The sequence below is a fragment of the Rhinolophus hipposideros genome, assembly GCF_964194185.1.
Source record: "Rhinolophus hipposideros genome assembly, chromosome: 13".
NCBI classification, from domain to species: domain Eukaryota; kingdom Metazoa; phylum Chordata; class Mammalia; order Chiroptera; family Rhinolophidae; genus Rhinolophus; species Rhinolophus hipposideros.
In genome coordinates this window covers 5,433,385-5,459,232 of record NC_138059.1, presented here as the reverse complement: position 1 = coordinate 5,459,232, position 25,848 = coordinate 5,433,385, and the positions used below count along the sequence as shown (strand labels likewise).

The window sequence follows — 25,848 nt, the reverse complement described above, 5'->3', positions numbered from 1 at the left end:
GCCTCCTGATTCAACAATCTGTCTCTGCAGCAGCGCCTCTCCCTGTGGTCCACACTGGTGAGCTGCGGCCTCCACAAGGCCGAGTGACAAGGAAAACAGAGCTGGCAGCAGCCATAGTGTCCCTCCCCAGACCTCTCTAGAGCCACAGCCATCACCCAAGGAAGAAAGGAGCACCGAACTGCCAGGATGGAGCGCTTCCAGGCTCTGCTTAAAGCACATTTATCAAATCAAACCATAACCCATGTCAATCACTCATCAAACTTATCCGGTAAGTTCGTCAGCAGCACAGCAGGTCTAGGCCAGAAAAGGGAAGTGTCCATCCTACTCTCATGGGTCTGACTCTCGATCCTACTCAGCGCCATCGCAGCCCTGACTCTCCCCTCAGGCGCTGACGTGCACGGCCTAAGATCCGGAGCGGAAACTCCACGAGGACACCACTGCCTGCCCGTCAGGTCCACACGCCCATGCTTCTGGGCTGTCTGTACTCCGCTCTCACAGTAGGAAGATCTGCCAGCTTTGACGCTGGTGTGTCCTCCCTTTGGCCTGCTCTCAGTGACCCTTCTTACTCAGAGCCACTCACTCAATTGCCCTTTACTTGGGACAAGTGACTGCGTGATGTCGCTTAGCATCAGTTCTCCCAAATCAGACTCCCCAGGGCCTTTTCTAGGGAATTACTCAGACTGCTTTGACAACCCGGGACTGTAGGGTTAAATCATTTCCAGCCACAAGCATGTTCGTTTATATAATGCAACCGTGCGTTTGCCTGTCTGGAACGAGCAAAACACTTGTCCGAAACCTGAAAGAAGACTGAGGGATTTTAGCCACCAAGGGGGTGCTGCAGAGAAGGGAGAATCAGCTGCCACCCACCTGCCCAGGCCACGACAAGGACCAGGAAATGGACCCCCAAGCCAACAGCAACTCACTCAACAGTATTACAACGCATATGAAGTGGGATTCTGCAAATTGCACCAACCAAGCTGCAGCTTCTTGCGGCATAATAGGAAAAGTGGGCCTTAGAAAAATGAAAAGGAAAGAAGCAAAGTGATAGACTGACATCCTCAGTTTAGCTAAATGTATTGTATCTGAAAGAATGCGGAATGGAAGAGGGAAAAAAAAATCTTTATTCTCTGTCTTTCAGACCATTTCTCTTAGGCACAGATATACCATGGACCTTATTTTTACTTTTAAAATTTCACAAAGAAATGGAATTTTCAGTCACATCTACGGAATGAGAGGGCTGTGAAAGTAATAATAGCTAAGAAAGAGGATGCGATTCGGAACATCAGTCATCAGAAATCATACCAGAGACAGAAACCTCTGAGAGAAGTTTTAGTTAAGACGAAGAAAAAGAAAAGATTCAAATGGCAAAGGGAGAACTAACGAACGCTTCCAAAGGACAAGATTTGGCATTAAGTGACAAAGCAGAAGGACCCATTGCCAAGACCCTGCATGACTTTTTGTCTCCAGATTTATATGCTGAGGTCACCTTCAGTGACAGCAGAACAAACGTTTCATAAGGAGTGTGAAGTATGAAAATATTTCAAGACACTACCTGTGTGTATAATTAGGAGGAGCCTGATATAATTAAAGTTGGCAGAGTCCCAGGATCAAATAAAGGGCACCACCAAGTTCTTTAGGCACGAGCCAAACCTAATTCACCAAAACGTGCAGTTGAAAACCGGTTATCATAGTCATAAGGGCTATGATGAGGGGGAAAATAGCAAAGAAAGGGGTCAGGAGACTTCAGATTTATAGAAAGATCAAAAGGACAGGGCACGGAAAGATAAAAGGTATCTCTCTGGATTTTAGAAATCCATCCAGTTACTAACAGAGAATGTAGTGTGACATCATCTCAGGGTTAGGAAGCAGGGTGGGTGCATACGCTCTCCTCCCTGCGACAGGCAACGGATTTGATCGCCTCCGAAAGACATATGTGATTCCCTTGCATGGGCCTTCCAAAGGCATTTGAATCCATCATGACTATAATTACACTGTACTGTCAGCCAGCACAGAACGGATGTGACATTCCCATCACACCATGAGGAATAACAGAAGATACAAGCAGTTATGGAGGCTACAAACTGCGGTTACTATCAATTCCTTAAAAATATATACGTTCTTAATCTTGTAGGAAAAACCACCCCAACGGCAAAACCACCATAACGGGAAAGCGGAATAAATGGCAGCACTGAAGACGCCAGGGTTTCATTATGGTGTCAAAGAATAAAGATCTGCTTTTGCAATGGCTCACACCCTCCCACACGAAGGATCTGAAGACAAAGGAGGTCGGGAAGGGGAGGGGTGAACGAGAGAACAGTGGCAGTGGCTCTCCTACTCCTTTGAAGTCGGGGAGGTCGGTTTACAGTCTGAGTCCACAAAGGACTCTGGGGAAGAAGAAAAGGACAACTCCACGAACTCACTAGTTTCTGGAGCTAAAAGGGATCACAGCACAGGAAGAGCTTCACTGAATCCCGTCTGTGGAGAGGACAAGCGGGGAGAGCTCAGCTCAGTTCCACTTTGCGACAGTGCAGATGCTAGAATCTTCTCTATCATGATCTTTCAAGGATTACAAGAGTATCTTCTGTCAGTCCTCTTGGTGTTCAGCTAAATGACCAAATTCATAGAATAGAATAATTGTTATAAAAAAAAACTAATGGAAATGGATTTTGAAGCCTCACATAAATCCCTGTCTAGGTCCGTCTCCCCACTATTTTGCCACAAGTCTTAGGAATGTTTAGCTTCTGCCCCCAGCGGAGAGGGAGCTGATTCTGGGGCCCCTTCCTGTGAATCACAGAGGGCGAGGCCTCTCCTTGGCCAGAGAAGTGCCTTCTGCACAGTAGCTTCTCCCCTCCAGATGCCCTTGGACAGACGCATGGTTTGAAAAGGTTGCAGGGGCCAGATTACTCAGGGTCTTAAATTAAAAACAGGATAGGCTGGACCTGCACTTGCTTGCAAATAGACAACTGGTACACCTGGTCGGCCATAGACGTAGACTGCATTTCCGTATAAAAATAACGAACTGCAAATAACACACAGCAACTCCACTGCTGGCTGGCAACCAACACCCATCTTCCAGTGAGAACCGCTGTTAAATTGCCGCTCAGACTAAGTGCTCCACGCTGAGCCCAGGAAGGAGGCTCTGCCTGGCTCCTCTACCCCCACATGTCCTCAACTTCACCCTCCAGGGCCAGCCACCACAGGGGACCAGCCCCAAGATGGCAAAGGGCTTGGGGAGCAGCCGGGAGAGGCGAGTTTCTTTTGGCAAAGCAATAATTTCTGTTTGTTTGTTCTGAGGATAGAAAAGGAGCCACAGTTTAAACCTGACAAGCTCAGGAGACTGAAAACAACCATGTAAGATGGCGTAAGCATAAAAATTCATAACTAAGGTAGGGCATGGCAGGAAATCACATCTTTAGCCTGAAGCTTCCTTCATATAGTCAATCTTCACTTTAAGTGAGTCTGTCTATTGTCTTTTTGCACCTAAGATGACACCTTTAGAATGTCAGTAATCCTTTTTCAGGACCAGAGCTGTAAACTGCAAAATCACCTCCTTATTATCCTTGTCTCTTGATTACCATCTCTATGTACTGTAAAAAGGGAACTATTAACTATCCTGTACCCACCTACGTGTTTCCCCGAAAATAAGACCTAGCCAGACGAGGAGCTCTAATGCGTCTTGTGGAGCAAAAATTAATATAAGACCCAGTCTTAGATCCCGGTCTTAGATAAGACCGGGTCTTATATTAATTTTTGCTCCACAAGACGCATTAGAGCTGATGATCCGGCTAGGTCTTATTTTTGGGGAAACACGGTATGTAAAAGACGTACCTGTGTCTCCAATTTACTTTTAAACAATCTCTGAAGACTTCCCCGCTTTGCTTCCTCCCACCCCCTTAATCTACCACCAATGGATTTCATGTAACACTCCTCCTTTGATTCCATGTATCAAATAAGCTGCAAACAGTCATTTCACGGAGCATTTTCTCTATCCGTTGAGAATTTGCTTCCAGGCAATTGTCGTCAGTTTAGCTCAAATAAACTCTTATAAGCTTTCTCATAGACTGGATGTTTTTCGTTGCCAGTTTTAACCATCAGTTACAGCAAGCAGGCAGAGCACTTGGGATCTGGAACAAGATTATGGCAGCATAATTCTGCACCATGCTAAGCCAAGGGTCAGCATGGGAGAAGTGGGAAGGTGCCTGCAGGTCTGAAGTTGTCTTAATTACTCCTTCCTGGTGCGCTCCTGCCACTGGGGCACTGGCTGACCGCTTGGAAGCATCCAGTACATGCAGGGAAAACAATGAACACAAGAGTGACAATCCTAGGGTACACTGCAGAGAACCAAGAATGGGGACACGGATACAGGCCTGCCAACAGAGTATTGCTAATCATTGTCACTTCTGAAATAGTCAATCCACGGGAGATGGTACAGTAAGAATGACTCCCACCTCTGCCGGGCGCCCTGCCCCCAACCAACACCCAGCAACACCCCGAGATTCTATTTAGGCACCTGGACATCCAGGAAGCGCTCCCTGCCCGGTATCTGCCCCCACCCCAGGACCAGGTTCAAGATGGGCCACCCTCTGCTGCTCCCACAGAGCTCTTGGGGCACTCACTGGCTGACCATCCTGAAGCATTCATCACTTTAATTTGGAACTGCCTTTTTGGGGTGCACATGTTTCACACCTCTTGCCTGGTTCTCCTTGTTCTGGTTTTCCATTTCCCCTCTTTATTTACTTATTTATGATATGTACGCGCATTAGCTATCTTCCTCAATTAGAACGTAGACTCGTCAACTGTACCTTTCTGGGCTCTGTTCACTGCAATATGTCAGGTGCTGTTCTCAGCACCTGGCGGGTAGACCAGCTCAGGGGTTGTTTACTGAGTGAAAGAATGAATCATTTCCCTTGATAGACTATTCGTCTCTTGAGAGCAGGATGTATCTTAACCCTAAAGCCCAGCTTGGGAGACAGAATAATGCCCTCCTGACCCCCAAAGATGTGCATTTCCTAATCCCTCAAACTTGAGGACGTTACATTGCTGACAAAGGGGGTGTGGGAACAAAGCCCCAGAAAGCAGTTTCTAGGCTCTCGGCCTCACGTGGAAAGGTGCTGGCTCAGGTAGTAAATGGCCATCAACTGTGATTGGCTGGCCATCAGCTGTGGCTAGTTGGCTGTCAGCTGTAACCAGTGAGCCACTGACCACTAATATAACTGCAGTGGTTACGCTAGCAGGAAATGGGAGCTAGCAAGAAGATGGCGGCTGGGCTGGCAAGCATAGATTGCAGTTAGCACGGCGGAGTGCGGGCTGTGGATTGCAGAGAGGTAGACAGCAGGTTGCAGACAGTGTGGCTCCTGCTTCCTGTGTCTCCAACCCAGCTGCCAGCAAGACTATAGTAGTATGACTCCCCTACCTATGGCTCCATGGGTGTTCCTATTTGGCCTCACTGTATCCTGCGTTCTTATGTGGGGAGCAGGACCAGAGACTCCGCAGGCCGCCTCGCACGACACAGGGCTTTGTCAGTGTGATTACATTGAGCGGATCCTGAGATGGGGAGATTACCCTGGATTAGCCAGGTGGGCCCAATGGAAGCACGGGGCTCCTTAGAAGAGGGAGGTAAGAGGGTTAGACTCAGAGAAGACCATGTTGCACTAAGAGCAGAGCCCAGACTGCTGGGCTGAGGGAAGAGCTGGGCCTGCAGTTGCTGGCTTTGAAGATGGCGGAAGGCGACTAGGAGTAAAGGAATGTCGGAAGCCTCTGGAAGCTACAGAAGGCAAGCAAGGAATCCTTCCCAGAAGGAATGCAGCTGTCGACGCCTTGATTTTAGCCCAGTGAAATCCACTCAGACTTCTGACCTCCAGAATTGTAAGATAATAAATGTGTGTTGTTTTAAGCCACTAAGTTGGTGGTGATTGGTTGCAGCTGCCATAGGAAACGGATGGTCCTAGAGACTGAACAGAGTGCTGTGCAGTGAATGTCTGCTAAATGAATTCTGCCAATTACTAAATAAAATGACACTTTCACTACCTAAAATAAATTTTAATCCATGAAAACAGCAAAGAGTGATTTCAGCCACGAGCCAATGATTACAGCAGTTGGTATTATTTCCTTTAAGTCTTTCCTTTCTTTTAAATAATAAATTTTGAATCGGAGATACTTATGATGATATTTCCTATGTTGGTAGGTCTTACATTTAACCTACTTAGGCAGTTTCATTAATCAAATAATACATTTCCTCCTCATAAGAGATTTAACAAAAATAAAAAATATATATATTTAATGAAAACCACCGGGTCTTAACAAACGCAAGATTATTTGCATTCAAAGTTCTCATGTGTTTCCTTCAGCCAGGCTGGAGAGGTACATACAAGAGCTCTTCTTTCTGAACATTTCAAAATGCTCCATCCCCACGAACCTACTTTAAATGCTGACACTTGAGAAAAGAGAGAAGTGACAGGAAATCATTGAGGACACGTTTCTGTGTCCAACTGCAAGTTTAAATGGTCTGAATTCTGAGCCAAATCTTTTCCATGGCTCATTAGAAAATAAGAAGAAAACAACCTAAGAAACCGTTTTTTTCTACCCCCTCAGCCTACCCACCAGGTCTGCCATTATTTTCATCCCAGAAACCGAAAACCCAAAAAGACTAGCAATTAGTCGCTTTCAAATTTCATTGAAAAACTTTGATGCTTAAGATTCTTTTTAATGTACATTAATAAATCATGAAAAAAATAAAAGTATTAACAGGATACAACTATTTGTTTATTTGGGAAAGAAATCTTGAAATTTTTTTAACATCCAGAGCCAATTCACGTACAACCTAGAATTTGTTTTTGGCCCTGTGGAAATATGTATTTATCAGGAAACTTTAAAAAGATCTCAACAAGGCTATCCAATTGTAATTTTAAAGTGTTTTCTGCAATACACAACATGTACTTTCTGACAAGGTGTTCTTGCTTTTTTCTTGACAGAATATAATTTACAGAATATAACTGCCAAATCAAAATAGGAAACCCACAGCATATTCGACCTTATTCAATAAACACTGACTCAGCAACCACCATGTGTGACATGTTGAGCTGAGAAAGACAAAGTCCCTGATGTCAAGGGGTTCTCGCATGGTGAAAGGCAAGTGTTAGTTTCCCCACAAGTGTGCCCAAGTTCACATTAAGTGACTTCAGCACACTCTCATACAGATATAATTCTTCTACTGCAAAAGCCTAAACCAGAGTTTAGTTAAAAGGAAAGAAAAAGCAGGCAACGCATTTTCTCTAATAAAAAAAAAAACAGCTATGGTTAAATTTCAATCATAGGGCCAGTGAAATCAGAGGGTGTCCTTTCACCCAAGAGAGCCAGGCACGTGGCCACAGGCATGGGCATTGGATGTCTCCCCAGCGGTTCTCCCATCCATCATTTACCAACAGGCTCAGTGAGCAAGGTGTCGGGCCAGGCAGACAGGACAATGACTAGGACACGCGTTCTCAGGGAACATTTCCAAATGCAGTTAATCTCTTAGCCCTGTGTTTTCAATGAGCCTGAAGCTTCTCTGAAGGGTTCCACTGTTTTCTGCTACTGCAAAAGTGTCGTACGTGTTTACGCTTGTTGTACTGGATGCTTATCTGCCTTACCCCTTGTCGAGTTGTCAGTCTAATGCTCTGAAGCACCTCTAAGCTGTATCCTAAACGCGCAACCTCAAGTCTCCCTGCATTACCTGCGGTACTCAATAAGCCATGCCCCTGAGTAGCAGCAAATCAATCCAGTTCCTAGAAAGAAGACGCAAATCACAATCAGTAGCACCTTCCTTCAAAAGGATTTGGTGTGTCGGGAACATCCAATGCTCTCCTGATACCTTCCCAAGTAGGCCCCGCCCGAAGTGCCAGGTCGAGCTCAGGATGCCACATGTCACCTTGTAAAGAAAGAGTTTCAAAGGAGATGGATAAGACAATCTGAAGACTACAATCTAGTGAACATGAAGAAGAGCTGCAAGAGTGTTTAGCTTGGAAGTGGATGAATCTGTCCCAAGCAGAGCGGAACTGCAGGCTGTTGCAGACTGAAACATCAAACTCCTACTGTCAGACTTCAGTGCAGGGTCTCCTTCAGAGAAACCATCTAACGGAGGAGGGTTTCTAGGATACACAGTCCAAACATTCATCTAGCTGTGCTAAGTCTTCTCTATGGATCAAGAAATCCAGAGTTGAAACAGAGCTCCTCACAGAATTACTTAACCTGAATTTCATGCTCTGCACCATGCCCTGGGCACACTTAGGGGTACAGTCGTGGAGACAGCACAGGGACGCCTACCTCTGATTCGTCAGAGATAGGTCGACTGGGGACAGACAGATCACTCAGGGGTCCCTTTGTGAGAACCACATTAAGAAACATCTGTATTTGTTACTGTCACGGAGCCTTTTGCTGACAATGACTTCGTGTTTCCTTCTTTTTTTGCTGTAAAATTCAGTACCAAATTTACTCTTGAGCTTGGATAGCGCTAATAACACACGCCTCTTGAAGTCTCCGCTCAAACGTCAGAAGTCTGTCCCCCAAACCCTTTATAAAATAGCCCCCACCCCTCCCCATTTCCTCCTTTCACTTTTCTCCACTGCACTAGTTCATCATTTGACATTCTTTTTGTCTTACTTGTTTATTTGTGTTTTATCTTTTTCCTCACTAGAGAGTAACCACCTCCATGGCAGATATTAGTTCTCGCCTGGACCCAGGAGACACTGCCTGACAAGAGTAGGTACTTACTAAATACTTACCGACTGAATGACTAAAATAATGGATAACTATGTAAAACTCTATGATTTGGATTTCAACTTCCTCGATAAAGTCAACCTTTCATTCTGAATTATATACCCTGGGTCTATCCTGGTTCTGATATGCTTACTATGTTTTTGTTTTTTTAAGTATTTATGTAAGCCAGCCTAAATCTTTTTGTAAAATGAAACAGGAAATAGGAGAGAGATTAATACAGACAGGAAAAAAAGGATGATCTAATTATCAAACACACTGCATTTTAACAGCTGGTAGAGGATAGAAGAAGAGGAAAGGAACCAAACAGTATAAAAACTGAGTAACCTTTATTCAAACATTGATTATTTTTGTCCTTATCAGTTCAGTCATCCCGTGTGGATTTGATCAGGGTGATACTTGACATTAAAAGGCAAGGCCACTGGGAACCCTCCCGGCTCCTCTGACTATGCCCACAGCTCCCAGTGGTCCCACTCACGGGTCCCGTAGGCACCAAGGGTGCTTTTCACCATAGATGTGTCCAAATGTGTCCATATCGTGCTCACTGGCACTCTGGGGTTCTTTCAAAGGAAATGAATGAAAAGTGTCCAAAATTTTCAAAAATATATTATAACTCTTCCCTAAAACACACCTCTACATGTGGAGCTCTTGAAAATACAATTCTGAACACCTGGATGACGCCATCAAAATGGCAGCATGAGGTGAGCCTCTGGAAAGCTCCCCTGGAATTTACAACTAATCAAACAACAATAACTCCACAAAGGACTCCCTGCACAGCAGATAGTCAAGACGAAGAGGCCCACTACTGAATTCACCTAAAGGTGGGCGAATCTCACGAGCTGGGGAGGAGGGAAGGGAGAAGTGCCAGGACGGAGCCGCCTGGGCGCAGGACGCAGACCTAGCTCAGTGCTCAGAGCTTGCTGCTCCCGAACTGCCGCAGCTGTGGGAGAGGGAAGGACTCGGACTGCTAGGGCTCCGCTTACGGCCCACAGGGCTGAGGGGGCAGCATATAGCACGGCTGAACCCAACGCCTCTGATAAGGGGCTAATAGCCAAAATATACAAGGAACTCATGTAACTCAACAACAAAAAACAACAACAAACAACCCAATTGAAAAATGGGCAGAAAACCTGAAGAGATGTTTTTCCAAAAAGGACATACAAATGGCAAATAGACATATGAAAAACTGCTCAACATCACTAATCATCAGAGAAACGCGAATAAAAACCACAAGGAGATATCACCTCACCCCAGTCAGAATGGCTATCATCAACAAGACAAATAGTAACAAGTGTTGGAGAGGCTGTGGAGAAAAAGGAACTCTCATACACTGTTGGTGGGAATGCAGACTGGTGCAGCCGCTATGGAAGGCAGTGTGGAGGTTCCTCAAGAAATTACGAATAGAATTACCATATGCCCCAGCAATCCCTCTCCTGGTATCTACCCAAAAAATCTGAAAACATTTCTCCATAAAGACATGAGTGCTCCAATGTTCATTGCAGCTTTATTTACGGTGGCCAAGACATGGAAACAACCAAAATGTCCTTCAATAGATGAATGGATAAAGAAGTTGTGGGTATATATACACAATGGAATACTATTCGGCGGTAAGAAAAGATGATATAGGAACATTTGTGACAACATGGATGGATCTTGAGAGTATAATGCTAAGCGAAATAAGTCAGACAGAAAAAGCAGAGAATCATATGATTTCACTGATATGTGGTATACAAACCAAAAACAACAAAAGAACAAGACAAACAAAAACTCATAGACACAGACAATAGTTTAGTGGTTACCAGAGGGTAAGGGGGGTGGGGGGACTCTAGAAGAGGGTAAACGGGGTCTAATATATGGTGACGGAAAGAGAACTGACTCTGGGTGGTGAACACAAAATGTGAGACATAGATATGGCATTACAGAACTGTACACCTGAAATCTATGTAACTTCACTAACAATTGTCACCCAGTAAACTTAGAAAAGAAAATACAATTCTACAATAATCAGAGGTAGAATCAGAAACGCACGAGACTAGAACAACTGCATTCCAAATTCTAATTTGGGAGGTAAATTAAAGCCACAGGAGAAGGAGAGAAAGAGGGTGAGTGGCAGGAAGACGAGGTGATATTTAGGGAGCGTGGGGGGCCGTTACCTGTTTCACCACGGTCACAGTCCCTGGAGCCATGGCAACCACTGAGGCAACTGCAGCAGCGTCGTGGGTCTCAGCGCCCAGCTCAATGATCTGCTGGAGGATATTTACAGCTGTAGGGTCAAGTCGGTCACCTGACGAGGAGAAGCAAACAGGAGACCATCAGGACCACTGGGCTGACGGTCACGAAACGCGAAGCCAGCCCGCAGGAGAGGCCACTCTGGGGTGGCGCCTTCTCCATGGGACGCACGCCTTCTCAGTCATCACTCATTTCGACGTCAGAAATCATTTGTACAGTTACTTTATCACTGACAAAGCACTTTCTACAAGAGCATTTCAAAACCCTAAACAACTCTGTGAGATGACACTGTAATATCATCCCCATTTCACAGATCAGGTAACTCTGCACATAGATTAGTCTCTTCCACCAAGAGACTTGGCTTGGGCCGCTGGGTCAGTTACAGCATAAAGCCCGAGCTCAAGCCCAGAGTTTCTGCATCCAAACTTGGTGACACAAGAGTGCCTCTCAGGAGAGAACCCGACAAGTAGCCAACATGTTAAGCTGCAGAGGGAGCTTCCGTTGGGCACACACGTGGTACGTGTGCCAATAAATTACACAAGTTATAAGCAAACATCCAACAACGTCTCAATGATCAAATCCAGGGGCTTGCCAATTCCAAACCTGTGTAAGCGTGGGGTTCTATTCTAATCATCTCAGAGGACTGGAACACATATTATCAGGGCAGCTATTGGCTATTCCCTGCCTGCTCTCACCATCTGCTTGACCATCTGCAAGCCTCCTGAACACAGAACTCTGACCCTGGTCATGCGTTCACTAAACGGGAAATGCTAGCATGTTATGAAGTCTCCGCCAGCGTGTGCATCTGCACGGACACGCTTTCTGTGGGCCACATTTCAATGTGAGTCAATTAATACGAGATGAGAGGAGGCAAACTCAATGTGTTCTACGAAGAAGGAAGGATGTGGCACGTGACTGAGGGAATGACATCAGTGACTTGTATACATTCCCAATGCACCCCCCCCGAAACCCTCCCCCCAATACATACACTCCCTCTCTCTTAGTCTCTCTCTTTCTCTGTGTCTCTCTTTCCCTAAAGGGAGATATTTCAACTGTGCCTTGCAGCCAACCACTCTCAACGTCCAAAGACTGAATAAAACATTTACCTTAAGGACTTACCGAGATAAGGTTTAATCCTTCAACCATTTACTCTCTCCACGACCAATTTATCAAGCCTAAGCGACAGCCAGGGACGGGGTTCCCAGTGGGAATACACAAAGATCTGACACTATCTCCCTCCAGGGCTTGCTGGCTACCAAGATAAATTTGTAAGCAAATTATTGATGGCATCTGCACGGTTCCATATCGGGAAGGCAATTCGGGGGACCCTGTACAAGAGTCAGGTGGGTTCCTGGCAGATGCCATGCAATCTGAATCCTGAATGTGACGAGTCTGCTAGAAAACAATGCTGTGGGAGGAGATGGGGACAGACCACATCGCAGAGGGCACTGGAGTGTATGGGTGGGGAGTATACCCCGTGCTGAGAATGGCAGGGCTCAGAGCTGGGGTCGCCCAGGACCCAGAGCCCATGGGCCTCACCTGTGAGCTGCAAAGTCTAAACTGTATTCTAAGAGTTAGGGAGCGACACGAGACACCAGAGAAGCTCCAGAGGCGTGCGTGTATGTGTGTGCGCGCGAGTGCGTGCGCACTGGGAATGAGTACACACAGGCTGCCTCTGCAGGCCTGAGCAATCCACAAAATCACTGAATGTGATGGAAGGAATGGAATTCAGACAAGGCCACAGCTCTGGGAACCGCATTTCACAGCCGGGCCTCAACTGTCCTAGCAGCAGAGCCTGCCGCCCTGACGGGCTACAAAGCAGAGGCCCTGCCTCCAGAATTCCCCCAAGTTCAGAGGGCTATTCACAGCCCTTCTCCTTCATCTTCCCTAAAGGGACCGGCCCACAGGAGTTTTCTGCACGGGTTTCTTACAAATCTGGGGTTTAGGGATTCGAGAACTGGCCCCAAAAGGTGATTTCCTGACTGCTATCTCCTGTCACCATTTAATGGTTTCCTCTTCGGCCCCCTTCCCTATCCTCTGCCCCCCACATACTAACGGCGTTGTGGTCCATTACGTTAACTTGGGTTCTGTTCATATTCTGAAAAGAACGTTAAGAAAATGTTTTCTAAGCATGATGCTCGAATCACCAGTAGGCTAGCACAGTGGTTTGTTTTTGAAAATTGATCTGACATTTGAAAATGACGGCATTTGACATAAAAATCCTAATGTGGGGCTTTTTAGAAGATGTGGGAGGCAGGCAGTCCTGGGCCCGTGGCTCTGCAACGTGCCACTGGCTAGGCAAGCAGCTGTGCCCTCAGTCTCGGCCGTGCCACACAGCCTGCCTGCCTGGCCCCTGCTGACCCTGGAACAAGCCCCCTGGAGTAGGGGACCATGAGGTTGTCCCCCATGGGGTGGGGACAACACCACAAGGAAGTCAGGAAACCTAGATGTCAGGACCAGCTCCAACACCCAAAAGTGGTGCCTCTCAGCCAAGCACTTCCAATAAAGGGACCTCCTGCGTCTGTGAGAACAGTAAGCCCTGCCCTTCTCAGACTGTTCTGAGGACTGGCGTGGTGACGTGGGGGCCCTGCCGTGAAACCTCCTGTCGTGGCACGGCTCTGTTTGCTGTGGCTCTGTTTCAAGAGGCACAGGCCTCCATACCTGGCCACAGACCATGCCTGCAGTCTGAACGCCGGGGAAAGAATTTGGAAGTAGATGAACTGAAGGACAGCGGATGGACGTCCTTCCTTCCCCTAAACACTCGCTCTGTCACAGAGGGGTGGGAGGTGCCAAAGGCAGACAGGACACGCCCTCTCACCACTCTCGGAGGTGTATCTCAGGTCCTGCAGTGCGGCCACAGCTGCCTGTGTCCCCTGAACGTCCTCTTCAGTTTCTGTGATGTGCAGGTACTGGGTGGGAGACTCCTCGGCGGTTTCTGTTACTGGCTAAGGAAAAACATGATACCTAAGTGACCTTCTGGAAGACCAACTGTTACCCAGATGACCCAGCATGACATAGGAAGACAAATGCTCGCAAGCAACACTTTGCAACATCTCATTTACCTGGCACCCTGTGAAATCAGCTGCTCCAATAAAACCGTTATTTCCCAAAGAGGAAACTCATTGCGAATACCCAGCTTTGGTGGAGAGCTTCCTGCTACACATTCTTGCCTTAGGGAACAGACTACGCTGCTCAGAATTAGGGATTAGACACACTCAGAGAACGTACTCCTCTAACGGCTCCCTGGTCTCCTCTCCCTGCCACCAGCACGGCCTCTAATCTTCCCTGTGCCCGGGGCTCATGCCACGTGGGAGGCAGAGGACAGCATGGCAGTGGTGATGGCGGAAGGAAGGAGAGGGTGGGTAGTTACAGAACATACATAACGCTTGTAGCACAGGTCCGGGCACACAGTAAGAGCCCAGTAAATCTTAGCTATTCATGACATTCTTATTTGTATATGAAGAATAGGAGAAACAGCACTGAACACAGGAAACGTATCTGTGCAAACTTTCTGATCTACAGATAGGATGACTTGTCTCATTTACTCTGAATTGTTAAGGCTTGCGTTTTTTAAACTTTCATTTTGTTTGTATTATTGTCTAACATATTTCCATGGCTTCAGAGTCAAATCTGCCCAGCTGGGTATACTAGGAGAAGTTCAGTGTCTATTCTTAGCCCCTCCCTCTTGTTGTCTCCCTACCTTTTCCGCATATAATGCCCCCTTTTGCTATAATCGTTTTATTTTGAAATATTTTTAGACTGCCACGAAGTTGCAAAGATAATACAGAGCACGCCCATTTACCTGTCACCCAGCTCACCCTTGTGTTAACATCTGACACAACCATGGAATAACAATCTACTTTGGTACTGTACTATTAACTAAGCTACAGGTTTTATCCACATTCCACTGGTTCTTTCACTGGTGTCCTTTTTCCTCTTCCAGGATCCACTGCAGGATTTGGTCCTCACATCTCTGTAGTCTCCTCCAACGAGTGACAGTTCTTCAGCCTTTCCTTGTCTTTTGTGACCTTGACACTTTTGAGCAGTACTCGTCAGGTATTGGACCACACACACTATGATAGCTAAGTGACCTTCTAGAAGATCAAGTGTTACCCATTTAAATTATATCTGGTGGTTCCTCAAGATTCGATGGAGGCTGAGGATTTTTTGGAAGCGTACTGTGAGTGAAGTAACCCTCTCATGATGTCAGGTGGTATGTGACGTCACTACGACTTATTAGAGGGAAGGCTAACGTCCAGTCACGTGGTTATAGTGCTGTCTGCCAGGTGCCTCTACTCTACTGTCAGGTTACTACTTTTCCCTCTGTAATTAAAATATTTGGGGAGGACCTTTTGAGGCTATATAAATATTCTGTTTCCCCTCAAACTTTTGCCTACTAATTTTAGCAGTCATTGATGATCTTGCCTGCTACAATTTTTACCGTGGTGTTCTTGTGTTCATTTTCTAGTCCGCTTGTTCCTTCTGCATTTATTAATTAAGGAGAGTTCTTCTGTAGGGAAAGCCATTCCTTCCCCTCCATTTATTTATTTATTCGGTCATTTATTTATATCTATATGGACTCACAGATATTTATTTTATTCTTTGAGTTATAGTCCAACACTACCATTATGTATTTTGGTCTTCAAATTGTTCCAGCTCCGGTCATTGGGAATTCTTTTGGTTGTTTCATGTCTTGTGAATCTTTTTGACATGACGCCAGCAATTTTTTGCTTTTGTTGTTGTTTTTAAGCACGTTGTTAGTTTCTAGGACCATAAAATACAACAGGATCATCTTACATATTTTCTGCTTCAGCCCTTGAATCAACCACTTGCAAAGGGGCCCTGGTTCCTTTTACTGAAGAATCCTATTGGAAACCAAGAACTGGGCATCTGGTGCACTCATTGTCATTGGAATATCACTGCTTCCAGGCCCTGAGCACAAAAACCTAAGAAATACGTGCTAGTATACTATGCACACATATGTATCTAGAATTAAATCTGCATCTATCTATTATTGGTGTAGACTTACACACACACACAGTCTACCTATAAACATAAATGGTGTAGCAATATGTGCCTTGTGCAGACACTTTTTCTCATTTTTGTCTGTATAACCTTGGGGTACTTTTCTAATGGTGGGATTGTTAGGTTAATAAATAAATACATATGTAATTTTACTAGTTATTGCTAAATTCCCCTTCATAGAGGTTGCAACATGTTGCATTCCCACCAGCAATGTATGAGAGGGCAGCCTCTCCAAGAGAGATAATGTCAAACGTTTGGATTCTCGCCAGTCTAATAGGTAAGAAATGCTATCTCTGTCTGGTTTTAATTAACATTTATTATGTGTGAGGTTGATCCTGCTTTCAGATACTCAAGGTCGTTTGCATTTCTTTTTTTATGAACCTTTCTTTATCTCTTGCTCATTTTCCTACTGGGCTGTTGATCTTTTTCATCACTTTTTTTAGAAGCCTTTTATAATGTAAAGATATTCATCCTTTTCCCATGATATGACTGAAAATACATTTTTTTTTTTGTCATTTGTCTCCATGAGTTCTTTTCTATAACACTTCAAAACATTTTTTTCATGTTGTCAATTTATTTCAATCTTTTCTCTTATTGAATCTGGATTTTGAGTTATAGTTTGGCAAGTACCCCAGTCTCAATTTATAAATGAATTCACTTATGTCTTCTCTTGGTATTTGTAAACTGTCGCTGCTTTTCCATTTAAATCTCTACCCCTTTTGCTCTAGGCTCTCTATCTAAGCTACTGATTATGGTATATTGATGCCTTGCTCTGCTTGTTATTATGTAGAGTTTTTCATTCACTCTTGTGGAGTTTGCAAAAATGTGATCCTGTCATCTGCAGATACAGACATTGTATTTCTTCTCTTTCAAATCATATGTCTCTAGTTACTTTGCCTTGTCCAACACACGAGCTGAGGCCACCCACGTGTCGTCCCAGAGCAGCGAACCTGCCTTCTTCCCGACTTCAGCGAGAAACCCTCCAGTGTTGCCCCAGGAAGTAAGATGCTGGCTTTGGGGCTAAGACACATATATTTTGGTTTTCATCTTAAAGATATACTCATCAAATTCCACTGTACTGACTGGTGTGAATCAATGGATGCTGAATTTCATCAAATGCCTTTCTCACCTCTGTGAAGATGATTGTTTCATTTTTCTCCCTAGTTCTATTATTATGGTGGATCATATCAACATATTCCCTCCTACTGAGCCACTCTTCCCTTACATTCTGGAACAATCCTCACATTGTCATGAGGTACGATTTGTTTCCATGTATTGCTGGATTTGTTTCAAAGCCCATAGTCTTAACCACTGAATGGTCGGATGGTTCAGAAAGTCTTTAGATAAGTGATTCTCCACTGGGAGTGATTTTGACTTCTGGGGAACACTGGCAATGTGTGGGATATTTGTGGTTCTCACAACTGGGGACACTAGTGGTATCTAGTGGTTAGAGGTCAAGGACACTACTGAACATCCTAAAATACATAGGACAGTCCACTACCAAAAGGAATCATCCAGAAGATAATTTCAGTGGTGCTAAGGAGGAGACGTCCTGGCTTAGGCAAACTGTAACCACTGATATTTCACAAAAGAGATGCTACTGGATTATATTATACAGATGTGTTTTCAGCTAGGTGACTGGTCCCAACGCTGGAGGGAAAAACAAAGATGACAGGTAGCAGCACATGGCTTCAGGGGTGGGAGAGTCGGGCCTAGAATCGAGACCTGGGGCCCTTCCCTGTTGCCCTGGTGAGGACAGGTAATATATGCCTAGCCTTGCATTCTTTCAGATACAATATCTGAAACTCCAGATTTGTGGTTAACAGAAGTAAAAATATCAATGAGACCAATACAGACAGTCACAAAACAGCTCAAACACAACCCAGAGTAAGAAATCGCATGCATGGCCCAGACCTCACCCCGTTCTACCCCTCAGCTAGGATACATGATTTGGAAAGCTTTCTCAGTTTCCCAACAAGAAAACCCAGAGCTCTGAGGAGCAGCTCCCCAAGACCTGTACCCAGGCATGCCTGCTCTGCATGCATGTTGAGAAACGTCAAGGTGAATGCTATGCTCTAGAATGTTACCTCCCACTTGGGCTCTCCTTCATTCTCCACCAGCTTCAGGCCGTGTTTGTTCTTCAAGTGCCTGTTGAACTCCCACTTGGTGCCATATACGAAGCTGCACACAGGGCACTTCAGGCCCCCTGAAAGCACAGACAGAGGCAGAAAGAAGCGTTGAGAGCACACAGAGGGCAGCGGTTCCGCCCTCCATCCAAATGCTGCAAATCGAAAGAGCACATTTTTCACACTCACTCGAACTTACCTTAGTATTGGAACAGAATAGCAATGGTTTATGTTTTTCAGGGCAGGGATTTTAAAACTTAATGTATCCCCCCCTCCACACTTACTGAATGAGCATTTGCAGAGAGCTTAATTCTGTCAGCCCTCCACATCCGTGGGTTCCCCATCTGTAGATTCAACCAATTGCAAATTGAAAATGTGAAAGAAAAAAAAAATAAAGTTGTGTTGCTGCTGACATGTGCTATGTCATTAGGCCCAGGATGGCTGTGTCTTCTAAACATGAACACTTTTTTTTCTTGTCATTATTCCCTAAACCATACAACTACTGACACAGCATTTACACTGTATTAGGTGGTAGAGGTAGTCTAGAGACGTTTTAAGAGACATGGGAGGATGTGTGGGGGTGATATGCAAATACTATGCCATTTTACATAAAGGACTTGTGAGTCTGCGGATTTTGGGATCCGAGGGGGGTCCTGGAACCATCCCCTGAGGATACCTAGAGATGACTGCATATACTTCGTATTTTAAGTAGCAGAGAGAAATAAGATGAGTCACATAATTCCCTTGGCTGATGGGATATGTGGAATGTGCTGTATAATGAACTAACATTTATTTTAAACTGAATGCTCAGACACAGAAGTTTTTAAAAAGCCCCTCAAATTTACAGAAGTTTTTAAAAAGCCCCTCAAGTTTCCATAGTCTCTCTGGGCACAGGTACCACCCCACTGAGCGTCGTGGTCCTCAGGTCTCCACCAGCTTCCCACCCTCCTGCTTTCCTGCTCTCCTCGTCGGGCCCTCTGACTCTGTCCCTCTGCTGGCTCCTGGTCATGCCCAGGCCATGACCCCCAGTTGGGTGGTCAGCCATTCTGCTCCAGGCTCTTCTTCCTGCCCCCAATTCCTAGGGGACTCATCACACTTACGGAGCATCTGTAAGCTGCTGACTATCCCATTTGTATCTCCAGTCCAGACCTCTGCCCCGCATTCCAGGCTGAGATGCCAGCCCAGCAGGTGGTGTGCCCTCCCACGGTCACTCAAAGACCAAACATCCCACTGCCTCCCATGGCCCACCCAGCCCAGGCCACTGTCATCTTTTGCCCAGTTGGGAGCGACTGGCTCCTAATAAGCCCATTGGTAGCCACTACTGGTCCTCCGTTGTGGGTCTATTCTCCACCCACTACACAGAATGGTCTTGTAAAATCATAAACTACATCATATCCTCCCTAGCTGAGTGGCTTTCCATCACACCTAGAATGAAACCCCAGGTCTGTACTGTGGCCTGCGGCCCCTGTGACCTGAGCCCTGCCTCCCTCTCTGACGCTGCCTCTGTCCCCACCCCATTCTCTCCTTTCTCTGACCAGGCTCACTTCCCTCTCAGGACACCTGCTTAAAACCCTTCCCCCACCATCTCCATTTGCCCTCACCTCCTCACTAGAGTCTCAACTCAAGCATCACCTCTTCAGAAAGCCTTCTCTGACACTCCTAGCTAAGGCAACCCCCCAAACACACAGAGCCCCCAAAACTCTCTAGAGGATTTCCCCATTGTGTATTTGCCATGGCACTGAGCAGTATCTGAAATTGCATTATGTATCATTCGCATAACATGTACTTTCTTACTTTCTACAATGGCACCTTCATGACAGCGGGGACTTTGCCCAGCTTTTTCACTGTGCAGGTCCCAGCTCCTGCACCTAGTAGGTCTTTAATCAAGTATCTTCACTCACTGACTCTGGATCTCAGCACACCCTCTTCTTTCTGCCAGTCTTTCTCCAACCAAGCCCCACTCTCCTCTTATCTCTGCCCCTTCCCTCTGCACTCGCCTTTCCCCTCAGCAAAAAATATGTTCAGTCTCATCCAAGCAGGAAAAAAGCCATTATCCTGTCTAGGTATAGCCCGATCTTTCTGCTTTCCTTTGCAGCCAGGATTCTGGGAAGAGGCTCTGTGCCCACGGGCTCACAAGATACTGGTACCACTCGCTCCTTCTGAGATGGACAACTGGCTGGAAGGCAAGGGGAGGAAGACCAGTGTTCACCAAATAGCCTCCTCAATCTTTTAAATTCTATTCCACGTGGATAGAATTGCCTATTCAAAAAATAGTGAAATTAAGATTATAAATCTAAACCAGAAAAGTAATATGCAGCCATCGCTTCCTTGCCTTTCCTCATTACTTAGGCAGGTGGTTCTCAACCAGGGGTGATTTTGCCACTCAGATGGGATATTTGGCATTATCTGGAGAAAATTGTGGTGCTCATAACTAGGTAGGGCTACTGGCCTCTAGTGGACAGAGACCAGGGATGCTGTAAACCATCTTATGATGCACAGAGCAGCCCCCCAACAGAATGAGCTGTCCCCAAATGTAGGTAGACTTGAGGTTGAGAAACCCTGCAAGCTTAGGTCATAGCGAATGGCGTCCTGCTCCCAGCCACTCTCCTGGCATGGGCGTGTCAAGACAACTGACTTCCTCAGGGGTTAACCCAGTGAGCACTTGCATTCTACCTACTCCTAGTACCACCACCACCAACAACAACAAACACATCTTCCACTTACGGGGCAGTGCCCTGTATCCGACACCTCACCCCTTAAGTCACGCACGCTTCAGGCTTCACAGCTCTGTGATAGAGGCACGATCAGCTGTTTACACAGAGGCTAGGGATGGTCAAGGAACCCTTCTGAGGTCACTCAGCAAAGCCAAGAACTGAATCCAAGTCTGGCTAACTCGAGGGCCCCCATCCTTGACCCCTGTGTGATTTCTGTGCGTTATAGGACAATGCTGACCACATTCTCGAGCGAAATCTCTTCCTTTCAAGCTTTTCATTCCTGGTTTTTCTACCAACCCATCCCTCTGATTCAAATTCCTGTACAGGCTCCTTGTCCTCTGTCTGGAGCCCCAAAGCCTCACAAATACTCAGGCTCTTCTGTATCCTTGATGTGATATCCAAAAACATCTGTTTTCTCCAACATCACTAAGGAACTTAAACTCAGGCAGTGGGAGAACTGAGCTGAACACTGAGTGTTCGCAGGCTGCCATATTTATTTCTGACTCGCTGGGGCTCTAAGGAGAGAGTACAAAAGTTCTGTCCTGCTCACGAGCTTGTCCTGACAAAGAACGTAAGAACCAGACAAAACTCATGGGGGTGCATCACACAGTTGAATGTCCCAGACGTAGTGATGACATGCCCCATATCCTAAATCAATTCCACGTCATCATTGTTCTGCAGTGGGGGTTTCTCATCTATCATCTGAGGTGATGGGTGGCGGACTCCCCAAAGAATCACTAGCAGAAATGGAAGCCAAGCCAGATGGTGACAGCACACCCTCTAGTGCTTTCAGCTCACTGCTTTACAGCTTCCGGCCCCTGGGGGGGCCCCGGAGAGCACAGGGGGTCTGCAGACAGGGGACAGAGTCAGCAGAAAGACTAGCAACAGACACCACATTCTAAATTTCGAGAATATTCTACAGAAAAGGTAGCTCAAATAGATGCTACTTTCAGAAACTTTAACCCTCTGCACCCTGTCTTTTAGGCAAAACCAAATAGGCTCTATCTTTCTTGGCCAGAGGACAATGAAACTTAGTTTTCAGCCAGTTTTGCTATTACCCATTAATCATCTAAAAATGGTGTATTTTCCTAAGATCATCTTTTAAACCCCCCCAAGATGTAAGAATCTCCTTTTTTTTTTTTTTTTTTTTGCTGAAACGATGCCACTTCAATAAAGACTTAATATGACACAATGAGCAAAAGCAAAGTATCTAAGGCTAAACTTAGGCTTCAACATGAAAGTCAAGATTCCTTCTCAGGTACTTTCTAATGGAAACTAATTTAGAGAGGACAACATCCTTCTATTATGTTTAAACTAAAATTAATATGCCACCACATTAATTAAAACTTCAACCTTTGCCATAGTGATGCTAATTTAAGAACAACAAATGGAAATATGTAATCTAGACCAAATGCATAACTCTGCCAGTTAACTGACATCCAAGAAATTAATTTTTATTTCAGTTCATTAAATTCAGAGGCAATGCACAGTAAAAGGTCAGGGGGAAACTTAGTGAATTTACTTGCAGCATTGATATGGCATGCACACCATAAAAACCCCCAAATCGTAATTTCCTCATAAGGAATGATGACCCAGGCCAACGAACGGAATTTCAGGAGCAATTTAAAAAATCAATCATGACCATCCTTTGCTCTTTTTGAAATGCAATATATTCTGGAGGAGTTTCAGGCATTAAAGTATTCGCACTCCTTTGTGGTGGCTGACATTCTTGAAAATTCAATTTCATATTCAATAATTTATCTCCCGGAAGAGCATGGAACACTGGATTGAGCCGTCAGAAGGCCTGAACTTGGTGCTTGCTCACGTGACCCAGAACGCTTCCTTAAACTCTCAGGTGAAAATGCTAAGATCATCAAAACGCACTGCAGTGAGCAGAAGGGGCCCATGAAGACGTGCACATCCTAATGCCTGCAGCATGAGAATACGTTACCTTACATGGCAGAAGCGACTTCGAAGATGTGATTCAGTTAAGGAACTGGAGATGGGGAGGTTATTCTAGATTATGTGGGTGGTTCCGGTGTAATCACAGGGTCCTTATAAGAAGGAGGCAGGAGAAAAGGTCATGGTGAAGGGACATGAGAAAGAGTCTACTGGCCACTGCTGGCTTTGCAGATGTTAGAAGCAGATCGGGTAGAGATATGGACAGCCTCTAGATGTTGAAAAAGGCAAGACAACGGATTCTCCCGTAGAGACTCCAGAAAGAACACAGATTTGTTAGCAAACTTGACTTGAACGTGTAAAGCCCATCTTGGACTTCAGACCTTTGGAACTGAAAGACAATAAATTGGTGTTGTTTTTAAACCACCATCAAGCTTGTGGTCATTTGTTACAGCAGCAATAGGAAACTAGTCCAGGTACTTTAGGACAACGGGAACAAAAGTGATGGAATTACCAAAGGAAAGAGGATTCAGAGCAAGTTCATTTTACTGTATGGACGACTGAAATACAGCACGGGCCTTTGTCAGCATTCTTACCTCCTGTGGTCTCTGATTTCAGTATCTACCCAAGGGTCTGGCCAGAGCATCACCTGAGGACCAGGGAAATGCATTCAGGGTGGTCATCAGGTCGCATCACATGCAAGCACTGAAGGAGAGGCTTCCTGGTGACACGGCACACTCTTAGATCATACCTGGCCATGGGACCTGAGGCTATCTGAACCCCTGTCTTAAACCCCAGCCCTCCTTCCCGCGAGCTCCCCAAGAAAAAACAGCGTAAGGGAAAATACAGCAGAGGAAAAACCAAGTGCATTTTGTTATTAGCCAGACTGATGTCCTGAATGCCAATGAAGGCAACTTTAATACAGACTAACCAAGTTCTCCATCCTTCCTGGTCCCCTCACACAGACCCCCAAATCCCGGGGTCTGAGATTCTCTGGACACCCATGAGAAAACACTGGAACGAGATCCTAAAGACAGCTTTGGGTCAGATAAGCCACTAGACTCGAAGACAAAGAAATAAGAGAAAGTAAACAGCAACTCGAGTGTGTGAGATCTTTCAACACATTATCGTGTGACCACTACCGACCTAGAATAGGACCACGACTCTGTGTCCTCCTCCTCTCTAACAAGTGTGACCTGGAGACAAACTCAAGGACATCAGCCCTTAAATGGTCAGGAAACAGACTCCAAATCCAGAAGTGGGTCTGGCTGGGCCCCCTGCTCACTCTGTGGCCTGGGCTGGTATTTGCCCTCCCTGCGCTTCCTCATTTTAAAATAGGAATGATGATGCCAACCTCACAGGGCCTTTGTGAGAGAGAAATTAACATCAAACATAACAACCAATAACAACGCAGCGTAACATTCCATCACGAGAAGCATCTACCAATAATGCATGGAATCTGGGCCCGAAGAACAATAATTTTAAAATAAAAATGTCCGAAAATCAAATAGGTAACTTTGGGTTAACTTATAGTTTCTGGATTTTCTTCTACATGATTTCCCCTGAATCTGGTGGAAAAAAACTAAGATATGAATATATTATATATTCAAAGTACTTATGTACACATATGTATATTCTTCTAATAACGGTAGCTTGAAATAACAGAATGATTTTAGTGGATGCCAAACACTATCTTCTCCTTGACCCACCTCCTCTCACTGCTTCTCTTTTTTTCAGTTACCAACCCCCATATCTCCATGACCCTCTAAAACTGAGGGCCTGAGAAAAAGGTCAACACTTGGGAGAAGCCTCTAATTCTCCCACTAAGAACAACATGGACGCTGCTGGAAGGAAGGCATGCTTTCTGTAACAGAGTCCAAACACGGGGCATGGAGGAGGTGCCCAGCCTTCATCTCCAAACTAGGCAGTAATAACAATAAATGCCACCATAGCCCAGGGCCTAGCCAGGAACATTAGGCACTCAAGAGCTATGTGGTGAAGAAGGCATATGGGAATACACGTGGTAGTACATTTGACCCATTTATCAAGTACTTACTACGTTGACTTAGTAAGTACTTAATAAATGAGATCTTAGAGAATAGCTTCTAGACCCTACAACTAGCCAGATGAGTGCCACTCATCTTTAAAGATGGGCAATCCGGTGTTTATGGAAGTAACTGGTCCAAGGGCCAGTGTTCAGAGACCTCGATTCCAGGCCCATCTGACTCCCAACCTGGATCTGGTGCCAATAACCTGGAGTGACCTGAAGGAGTGTTTTGAGGTCACTGGAAAATGATCAGCTTGCTAAGTCCCACCTTTACCCCACTGTGAGCTTCAGGAGAGAGCTAATAATCTTTGAAGATTAGCTCCATAGCATCTTGTTGATTTAGGGACCCTGCTCTTGAGCTAGCTTAACCAGGCATATATTCAGGGGAGGAAAGGGACAGGCCCACTGAAGCGATACAAAATGAAAATGTGTTATTAGTGTGGGAAACACCTCGAATCCATATTAATGAGCAAGTGATGGGCTGAGAGGAATAAACAATCTGCCTTACAAATATGACGTACAGAAAACAAGCAAGGAATAGAGCATTTACAAGCATTCAGTACAAGTCTAATTAGCAAAAAGCACCAGCGTTCTGAGAGAACTGATGTATCCTGAAGGGGCCCGCTGGCGGTCGCTGGCAATGTCCCCCCTGTGCCCTCAGGCCAGGAGGTGTGCTAGAGCCAGCTGGAACCAGCTCACGAGCCAGCTGTGTACTTATCTTCCCAGTTCAGTGTCATCACGTTGGGAGCTTAAAATTGCCCACTGTGGAAGTATTTACACCACAGAAATTGGCAAATGCTACAAATCAGGCCTCCTCCGTCTCCCCGGGACAGCTGGTCAACAGCACACTACAGGTCAATGCCTGAGCAGCCCCCTTTCCGGGGGCCTTCTGGAACATGCTGAAAACACCCCAAACTCTGGAAAATACCATGACCCCTTCCCTCGGAAACCTACGAAGAACAGAAGTGTCTGACTGGGGAACGTCTCAGCCTTTCAGGCCTTCTTCCCCAGCTCCCACTTCACCCTTCCCAAACCCCTGAGCACAGTGGGCAGGAGG

The 25,848-nt window shown here is 45.6% G+C and overlaps 1 protein-coding gene across 4 annotated transcripts in view; it reads right to left on the bottom strand.

Annotated features, from left to right (window-relative positions):
• Positions 1-25,848, bottom strand: part of ZFAT (zinc finger and AT-hook domain containing) — a 143,324-nt gene that overhangs the window by 8,550 nt on the left and 108,926 nt on the right. For 3 of the 4 annotated variants that reach the window (XM_081069896.1, XM_081069895.1, XM_081069897.1), the window contains exons 13-15: positions 18,093-18,211; positions 13,799-13,925; positions 10,905-11,035 (exon numbers count right to left, since the gene is read on the bottom strand). In XM_081069896.1, the coding sequence (XP_080926022.1) occupies positions 10,905-11,035; positions 13,799-13,925; positions 18,093-18,211 (377 nt within the window). Of the gene's footprint in view, positions 1-10,904; positions 11,036-13,798; positions 13,926-18,092; positions 18,212-25,848 lie in introns of those variants that run through there. The other variant, XM_081069898.1, reaches the window with a different exon arrangement.